We start from the raw sequence: 10,104 nt of genomic DNA on the forward strand, positions 1-10,104 counted from the left end.
GGGGTTAACTAGTGGGACAGTTTTATAGGTCGGGTCGTTACGGACGTGGCGATACTAAATATGTGTACTTTTATTGGTTTTTTTTTTATTTAGATGAAGAAATGTATTTATGGGAATTTTTTTTTTTTTTTTTTTTTTTTTTTTTTTTTTTTACACACATTTGGAAATTTTTTTTTTTTTTACTTTTTTACTTAGTCCCAGGGGGGGACATCACAGATCAGTGATCTGACATGCAGCGCTGCAGCCTTCACAGTGCCTGCTCTGAGCAGGCTCTGTGAAGCCACCTCCCTCCCTGCAGGACCCGGATCCGCGGCCATCTTGGATCCGGGGCTGGAGGGAGCAGGGAGGGAGGTGAGACCCTCGCAGCAACGCGATCACATCGCGTTGCTCCGGGGGTCTCAGGGAAGCCCGCAGGGAGCCCCCTCCCTGCGCGGTGCTTCCCGGCACATCGCGATCATCTTTGATCGCGGTGTGCCAGGGGTTAATGTGCCGGGGGCGGTCCGTGACCGCTCCTGGCACATAGTGCCGGATGTCAGCTGCGATAAGCAGCTGACACCCGGCCGCGATCGGCCGCGCTCCCCCCGTGAGCGCGGCCGATCGGCTATGACGTACTATCCCGTCCAGGGTCAGATAAGCCCAGGGCACCTCGACGGGATAGTACGTCTAAGGTCACAGAGGGGTTAATAGCAGCCCCTCACTTCCCAATCCAGAAGTAAATTGGTGAAATGAGCGAGCTCCGGCTTTTTTGTTAATCCAGCATTGTCAAACAATTCACACCAACCTATGCAGCTCCTCAGTCTTCAGTTCAGATGGACCCCGGGAAAGTAAAATATGGCGCAAAATGGAAGCCAGGAGACGGAATTGATGAGCTTCAACCTGTAGCATAAAGTGGGGAAAGGGGAAAAAAAACAACAAACAAAAAAAAAAAAAACACGATATATGAATTCATTATGACAAAAAACACTGAAAAGCATTAATTACCGTATGTATCACTATAAACAGGAATCTGAACATGGAAAGTGCCACAGACTGCCATTGTTATGTAATGCTAGGCTGTGGTACAGAAAGGTCATAGCAATGACTTCCTTGACTCCATAACAGGAAGAACGAGAAAAGGAAAATAAATAAATAATATCACAGGAGAAGGGAGATATTGGAAGAATGGCCTTGGGATTGTTTGGAGTCAGTAATGTTATGTCCATCTTCCAAAAAAAAAAAAAAAAAAAACCACCCACAACAAGTGTTATCCACTAAATAGGGTCTAGTAAAATACTTGTTCGTTGCCATATTCTCCAGTTTTCAGCGCCACTCAGATCCTCTTCAGATTCATTCGACTTCAAAAAGTCTAGCCAGATGACAGTAGTTTGTGCTCCAAAAATAGCTTTTTCAATGCAAGTCTATGAAGAATTGTTCCGAGGGTCCATAACCTCACATGGATGGAAGCACAGACTTGCACAACCATCTCGGCATAGGAGAGGAGCAACGCTGCAAACAGGCAATATTCTACTACAACTATATTAGACCTTTTAGAAAGGGTTAAGAGGGGGGGGAAGATATTGAAAAAAGGTTAGTCAGGAGTGCCACTTCAGAGCCAAAGACCAAACCCCCACTCATTTTAATTTGTCTCAGCTGCTAGAGATAAGTTAACCTTGGCAGCCAGTTGAGAACAAGAAGATATATTGGCCAACACTTAAGGTACCTTCACACATAACGATGTCGTTAACAATATCGTTGCTTTTTGTGACGTGTTAATGAAATCGTTATGCGTGACAGCGACCAACGATCAGGCCCCTGCTCGGAGATCGTTGGTCGCTGGGGAATGACCAGAACTTTATTTCGTCGCTGGATCTCCCCGCTGTCATCGCTCAATCGGCGTGTGTGACGCCGATTCAGCGATGTCTTCACTGGTAACCAGGGTAAACATCGGGTTACTAGGGCTGCGCTTAGTAACCCGATGTTTACCCTGGTTACCATTGTAAAAGTAAAAAAACTACATACTTACATTCCTGTCACGTTCCCTCAGCTTCCCTGCGTCCCCCAGTGTCAGCCGACCGTAAAGCAGAGCACAGCGGTGACGTCACCGCTCTGCTTTCCGGCCAGCGCTTACACAGTGCAGGGAAGCTGATGCTGGGGAAAGTAAGTATGTAGTGTTTTTTTTTTACTTTTACAACGGTAACCAAGGTAGACATCGGGTTACTAAGCGCGGCCCTGCGCTTAGTAACCCGATGGTTACCCGGGGACTTTGGCATCGTTGGTCGCTGGAGAGCTGTCTGTGTGACAGCTCCCCATCGACCACACAACAACTTACCAACGATCAAGGCCAGGTCGTATCGCTGGTCGTGATCATTGGTAAAATCGTTAAGTGTAACAGTGCCTTTAGAAATTTGTGCTTAAAGGGTGGCAGTTTTGTAAGCAGGGCTGTGAGGTCGGAGGCCATTTTGGTGGAGTCGGTGTCATGGAAATTGAGTTGGAGGTTTGATTTACTGACTCCACAGCCCTGTTTATAAGCCAGATGTATTTACGACAGTGACAATTCTGTACTCCGGCACGCTTCTTCCTCACTGTGAATTAAAACGATCCCATATACTTGGACAGACAGACCTCAGTGAGGTGTATACTGTGCAGATGGGGCGCACCTACGTATAAATTCGAGTGCTGTTGCAGGATAAGCCATCCTCTAATGAACATGTAGAGACCTTTAGTCTTCAAGAATAGGATGGCGGTAGCTAGATGTAAAGGCCTTCTCCCCCAGGACACCATTATATAGGCGGTTGGCACTCAACGATAGATTTGACAATTTTGGTGCAGCAAGACTTCACATAGTGGCCATGAGCGGTACTGCAAAGGCCAATACAGGAGAGCATCTGCAGTACCGTGTCATCTCCTTTATCAGCCAATTAGAGGTGCAAGAATGAAGCCATACAGTACCTCGCTGTGGATGGTATAGCTGTCCAGCGTCACATTAAACAGCGCTTTCAAAGCCTCTATGGTGCAGTCCGTCTCCTGCAGAGGGATCGCAGGGGCATTTTCTTTAGTTATTGTCTGATACTTCTTGGCCCATTGAATATTCAGAACACTTTCCATGGTCTTTGTCAGTAGGAGCAGCCCTTTAAGTTCGTGTTTTAACTTGGGCCTAATGTCCGTATGCAAAATCGTAAGCAGAAAGAGCAACCGTAGATCGAAGCAGCGGATGTTGATGACCAGACTTTGGTCCATGCATATCTCCAACACGTTGCAAAGCCCGCTAACAAAGTTTAATTCCAGACTCAGCTTTTGTGCAACGGGACTATTGAAGACGATATTGCACAGACACTTCAAAGCCTCCACAATGACCGGGAAGGCAGCGGCATCTCCCAAAGCTTTGGTTTCGGGATCCAGCTTTGCCTTTCTCATTAGGATTTCCATATTTTGCTTTGTGGCCACTGGAGCCAAGATAGCTTTGTCTCTTGAGAGGATGCGGAGAGCTTCCAAACACTTCACCTGGCAGGATATACTGGCTCCTTTATCCAGGACTACAAAAATGTATTCACAAAGTTTCTGCAAGATTGAAAAGAAAAAAAAAAAAAAAAAATTTAAATATATATCTCTCCAGTCTCTCAACTGGGAATTACGAGGTGTCTGGGCTGCCATGTATGACACTCCCATTTGTACAGGAGCAAGTGACTCATGAGGCTAGGCCATGTTAAAGTGGTGGACACCCCATTTATAATTCTAATACAGATGCACAGCATACTGCAATTCTGAAAGATGCATAGAAAAACCCATCAAAGTAAAAGTGGAACAGTTTTTACAAACATGCCAAGGAACGACACTGTTCTAGCAACTCACCTTTCTATGTTCTTCATAGGTAGGATCAAAATCAAATGTGGCGAGATTCTATAGAGAGATAATAGTAGATTAGCAAGAGAATATATATTGTAGGGATTTCACTCACTCAGGTGCGCCGGCTGCCACTCAGGAGGCACGTTCCTTTAAAAGTTCACAGGGTTTATTGGTTCATAAACCATATGGCAAAAATAACAGAAAACAAACAGCCTTTGGCTCAGGGAAGAAAACAAGTGTCCAGTCCTTCAGGCTCAGTCCTGGAGCCTTAACACTCAGGAGGGTTTCACCTCCACACATCTGCTGTGTAAAGCGTTAGCCTGTCATAACCACACCCAGGAACCCACCACATGATTAGCCATGTGGTCTGACATCACCACAGGTCCTGAAACTATAACTATATCTATCTATCTATCTATTTTTTTTTTTTTTTTTATTTAGCAGCATGGCTAAAGGGTGTGTAGTCGACAGGAGGTATGTCACATAGGTGGCTTGTCGCTGTGATGTAGCCTGGAGTATTTCTTTATTGCACATAACCGTGTGTGTGTGTGTGTGTGTGTGTGTGTGTGTGTGTGTGTGTGTGTGTGTGTGTGTGTGTGTGTGTGTGTGTGTGTGTGTGTGTGTGTGTGTGTGTGTGTGTGTGTGTGTGTGTGTGTGTGTGTGTGTGTGTGTGTGTGTATATATATATATATATATATATATATATATATATATATATATATATACACACACACATACACACACACACGGTTATGTGCAATAAAGAAATACTCCAGGCTACATCACAGCGACAAGCCACCTATGTGACATACCTCCTGTCGACTACACACCCTTTAGCCATGCTGCTAAATAAAAAAAAAAAAAAAATTATATATATATATATATATATATATATATATATATTCCCTCCCCTCCGAGAAATAAAGGAGAAACAGCAATTTGCTGAGGAATAAAAATTTCTCCTCTATATGTCAGACATGTCAGGAGAGTGGATAGGCTGTCATTTTACAGTTATTCTGATTTCCAGTCCATCAATTACTAGTGATAACACTTAATAGGTTTCTGTGACCGAGTCTCCTTTTTAAACTGTAAACGTCCAGACATTAATATATCCAATAAATGGGACTAAGCCCTTGATATTATATTCTTGCTATAAAGCAAGTAGGATTTGTACACAATCTCAGAATAATGGGGAATGGATTTGATGTCTTTTTACCACATTCTTAACTAAAGGAATTTAGACTAGATGCAGTTACTTCAAATCATCCCTTTTGCAGCGACAACGGCTGTCCATGTCATATCCTATGCAGCGGTGCTGTCTGACCTGAGGGGTGCAGCGAGCTCCCCAGATTTGGGTTATAGGCTGGGACCCAGCAGCTAGACCGAATATTTTTGGATAAACCTGCAGGCACACCAAGGCCCCACTCCCCCCAACCATGTAGGAAAACTAGAGCGACTGAATCCATGATACTGCCCATAGCAACCAGACAGCGGCCATTTTAGAAGCAAAGATTAGAAAATGTAAACAGAGCAGGGGGCAAAGAAGCTAGCCTGTATTATGGCATCTGAGGTGATGTCAACTAGTTGTCTGAACGGCCACCAGTGAGAGAACACCACACCAAATAAGTGGAAGGAAAAAAAAAAATAAAAAAATAAAAATAGTGAACTATGCCTAAAGGAAGCGTGAAGGGATAAGAAGGTTTTGAGGTATTTCAGACTTTGGTGTAGGGGCACCTAGAATTCTTTAATGGGCAATACGAATGAGCAAGCAGCGGGTGAGCGAGCGCCGAGGCCTAGCGGCGGTGGTCCCTGCACACCTATCCAATTATAACAACTAGCACAGGTACACAAGATACCCCTCACTCGCACCCATGAGCCCACCGATGTCAGCAGACATGACTTCACCTCCCAAACAACCCAGCACTTAGACCCAAGTAGTAAGAACCATGTCAGCCACAGAAAACTACAAACACATGCAGTGGCCCCAGTCACATGCTCTATTGGTTACCATTTTAAAGAGGTAAAATTCCAATACAGTCATGTAAAAAAAAAAAAAATTATACACACAGTATATATATTTTTACCCCCTCCCCTTTAGGCTGTGCACATGTTGCTGATTTTGTGTGGTTTTTTGTGCATTTTTTGCGATAAAAAACCGCAAAAAAAAGCAGCATACAATATGGATCCCATCATTTAGAATGAATTCTGCAATTTGTGCACATGATGTGCTTTTTTCTGCAAAAAAAAAACCGCATTGCGGTAAAAAAAATGCAGCATGTTCATCAATTGTGTTTTTTTGTAGATTTCCCACTATAAAATGCATTGGAAATGTCTGGAAAAAAAAAAAAAACGCACCAAAAACGCATGCAGATTTCTTGCAGAAAACTTCAGGTTTTTCTCAGGAATTTTCTGCAAGAAATCCTGAACGTGTGCACATAGCCTCAAAACTAAAAAGAGCCAAATCCAAGTGCCAAGCCGAAGTATATTTCGCTGCCAAGTTCTCACAGAGTATGAAAGTGGATTCCAAAATCCTGTTTACTTATTTATACAGAGGAGTCCTCCCCGCAGAGCGCACTGTATATTCCAGCCACACGTTTCACATCCTCCTGAAATATTCATCACCTGTTCATTTAGATTTAACACAGTATTTTTTTTTCCTCTTTATAAAGCCTGGAAATATCCAGCTAAATGAATACTAAAAGACATTAATAAATAAAAGTATATACCGTATATTTTATGGAAATAGGTATTCAGGATCTCAAATGGCAGCTTCTCACGGTGTAGGCCGGGCTTGCAAAGATCACAAAGTACGTCATCTGGCACAGATCAAACACTTCCTCTATGCAAAAGCAGCACTGACGTCTGTAGAATTCATCCACAAGCAGAATCATCGTCGATCAATAATAAGAGTGCACAAACTAAACATGCTGTTGTATCAGGGAGGGGGGTTGTCAAACAGCATTATAAAGAGGTACTGACGTCTGTAAGAGAATGTGTTGCCAGCTAATCTGAGAGCAGGAAAATGTAGAAAAAAGGGACCCAGATTACAGTGATGTGTGAGTTAATGGGCTGCTTGCTGTAGATTTAATGAAAAGCAGGCACTGTATAACAGCACCCCCATATTTTGCCAGTGTACACAAAGCTGCCAATCAGTGGAATGGGCAGGATTAAATAGGGCTCCACAACCTGCAGCTAAGTAAGTGATATACAGTAATCACTGGAATCAGGGTTTATCCCCTACATCAGTGTTCCCCAACTCCGGTCCTCAAGAGCCACCAACAGGTCATGTTTTGAGGATTTCCTTAGTATTGCACAGGTGATAATTGCATCACCTGGACAAGCAAGCATTCAATCACCTGTGCAATACTAAGGAAAGCCTCAAAACATGACCTGTTGGTGGCTCTTGAGGACCGGACTTGGGGAACACTGCCCTACATCATTCTGGGTGACCAAAAACCTGGTGACAAATACCCTTTAAAATACACACACAAAAAAAAAAAATATTCCATCACTAAAATATGAGTGTTCAGTTTCTGGATCCCTCACAGTCCCCTGATATGAACATCATTGAAAATCTGTGTCTAGACCTCAAAATAGCGGAGCATGCAAGACGCAGAACTGGAAGAATTGTCAAATGTAAAGTGAAACAGTGCTTGGCATATACGTCACATAACATGTCCATGTAACCAACGCAGAAAATATTCACCAAATATTTGAGTGTGAACTGTCGCTTATTAGGAGTTTGTTTTTCAGGATGCTATGCTAAAACATAAATTTTAGTTGTCGTGTAGCACAACCTACAAATTTTAATTTGCACTTAATAAAAACCATTTGTACATATTTTACAAGGGTGTAAACCATGAGATTTTTTACATAAGGAAAAATTACAGGCAGGTTCAGAATGCTATTAACCTTATATTGGCAGAAATATAAATCATCATTTATTTATTTTCAAGTGACAGGTTCCCTTTAAAAGGTTTGGTTCCATTTAAAATACTAGGAGAAAATATTACCCAGAGAAACAGCACATTTGGAAACAACCCGACACCCATTGGTAGTAATTCTTGGTTTTCACCCTCCTCCAAAACTGCAAGATTTTTTTTTTTTTTTTTTTTTTTTTTAAATATTTAATTTTCTGAAGTTGATTACTATATTGCAATACCAATGGCAGCAAATTCTCATTGGTTGTTTTGATATTTGTGTTAGAATTTATAGATTTATTCGGCGTTACTATGTTTGTGGTGTTGAGCATCTTGTTTTGTTGGTAGCCTCTACAGCTTAAAGGGGTTGTCCAGTCTAGAAAAACAAAACTGCAGACTCTCGAATCCTCGCAGTGGTGTCTGGGCCGGGAATGTCCGTTACACGATCTGCATACTCAGGCAGAACCGGTCTAGTACTTGCACTGGAGGATTCGCAAATCTGCAGTCACACAGTCATTCTAGACCAGACAACCCCTTTAAATCTCGGTTCTATTTGTTGAACATCTATATAGAAATCTTCTGGATTGCAACTGTGTCCAGTTCATGTGATCTCTCCTACTGGTATAGCCTGCATGGTGCGTCTAGGGTGATGGCCATCCGCATTCAATATGGAGTTTACTGCAGTGGAAAAGGCAATAGGTGCATATTGGAAAAAGAACTAACTTAGATGCTGTCAGTACCAGAAGTTTGGGTCACTCCGAAAATTGTCCAGCTAATTAGATTTGTATCCAGGGCATGAAGTTTATTTTGGAACTGCACTTGTACTCATGTACGTGAATACTTTAAGGCAAGTCAGTCTCTTCCTGGAAATTGGATCCTTCACCTTAATAATACATGAATGCAAGGAGATATCAGCCAGGAAAGAACAACTGGTTCTAGTGTCAGCAGTATATAAGAAAAACCCATAAACGCAGACCGCACATTAAACCTAACCTTTCCAGATTATGCCCATAATTATTTATCCAAGCGGAGAAAAAAAAAAAAAAAAAAAAAACACACACACACAAGCCCCTGATCAATACTTCTGGTGACAGTCATTACCAGAAAGACAAAAGATCGGGCATGTTGAAATTCAACATGCCCAATCTTTGAGTTCTATGAAATGAGTAAGTACCAAGCGATTTTTTTTTATTTTTAACAATGGAGTGATTAAATATGCAAAAAAAAACAAACAAAACAAAAAAAAAAGTGGGTTCCTCTTTTCCCCCCCCCACATTTTTTGCTGGCCCTATAACATAACAGAGGTGAACAGCATCCGAGATAAGTCGCTGTCACATGTCATTACGAGGCTGTGCGCTCAGGTCGGCTCAGGACACCTGCAGTCAGTCAGGCCAGGACATGCGCTAGTGTGAACGCGGCCAAGATCAGACTTTTCTAGTCCGGGCAGATGGTGCAGGTGTGTTTATGCTGAAACCCACCCGTCCGCACACCAGTTCTTGGTACTGTAGGCAGGAATTACATCACAGAAACGATTGAAGGGGCAAAGAGGGCACAGCAGTGACATCCAATACACCCCCCTCCGGGGTCCTGGGTTCAAATCCCACCTGAGGCTGGATTGCACCCCTCCCCCACACCACCTTGCAGTTTATTCCCCTCCCCCCCATTATAAGAGAATGGCATCCCTGTGTATAATACACAGATGACATTACAAGCCCCATCCTGTACTGCACCACAGCATATGGCGGTGCTACAGAAACAGGAGATATACAGGTAGGTGCACGTCTGCTGCTGGTAGAGCACTGGGAATTAGGTAGTGGCTATGGAAATGAAGCCATTATGATGTTAGCACTGGGCAGGGCCCACCCTGAGGCCCAGAGACCCCTCTGCAGCCCTGCACACTGTATATACCATGTCATGGCTGCACACTACACAATGCAAGCTATTGCACTCACCAGCTCATTGAACTGTCTCAGGGCAGCTTCAGTCTCCGCATCGTTCCCCGGCCGGATTCTCGTCAGCAGCACGTCCATGTCCATCTCTGAGCAGAAGCTAAAGCAAACTACGGCTAAGGTTGCAAGCGAAAAACCCTTTCTTCCCTCTCTTCCTTTTACATACTCATTTGCGCATGCGCACTGACCAGCCCTCGTTTACTGCCGCTCACGGTTCTACCTAGTTCGCTTACGTACAAGGCGGACTGCGCAGGCGCAAGCCAAGATGATCATTCATAGTGCGGAGCTCAGCCTAACCTGCTGCCTGGATCCAACCAGCTGTCTCTTGATAGTTGCAATGATTGCAAGCGTTAGCAACGCGCATGCGTTGAACCAGTGTTGTAGTGTTTGGATTGCTGAAGGCCATTTTTTTT

General features: G+C 43.4%; 1 protein-coding gene across 1 annotated transcript in view; it reads right to left on the bottom strand.

The window, feature by feature from the left end:
* RIC8B (RIC8 guanine nucleotide exchange factor B) overlaps window positions 1-9,883 on the bottom strand; it is a 30,763-nt gene extending 20,880 nt beyond the window's left edge. The window contains exons 1-4 of the mRNA XM_069763461.1: window positions 9,695-9,883; window positions 3,829-3,876; window positions 2,929-3,537; window positions 782-876 (exon numbers count right to left, since the gene is read on the bottom strand). Coding sequence (XP_069619562.1) covers window positions 782-876; window positions 2,929-3,537; window positions 3,829-3,876; window positions 9,695-9,778 — 836 coding nt within the window. The 5' untranslated portion in view covers window positions 9,779-9,883. The remainder of the gene's footprint in view (window positions 1-781; window positions 877-2,928; window positions 3,538-3,828; window positions 3,877-9,694) is intronic.
* Between the last annotated feature and the right edge of the window lie 221 nt (window positions 9,884-10,104).

Source organism: Ranitomeya imitator, chromosome 4 (genome assembly GCF_032444005.1).
Source record: "Ranitomeya imitator isolate aRanImi1 chromosome 4, aRanImi1.pri, whole genome shotgun sequence".
In the NCBI taxonomy this organism is placed as follows: Eukaryota; Metazoa; Chordata; class Amphibia; order Anura; family Dendrobatidae; genus Ranitomeya; species Ranitomeya imitator.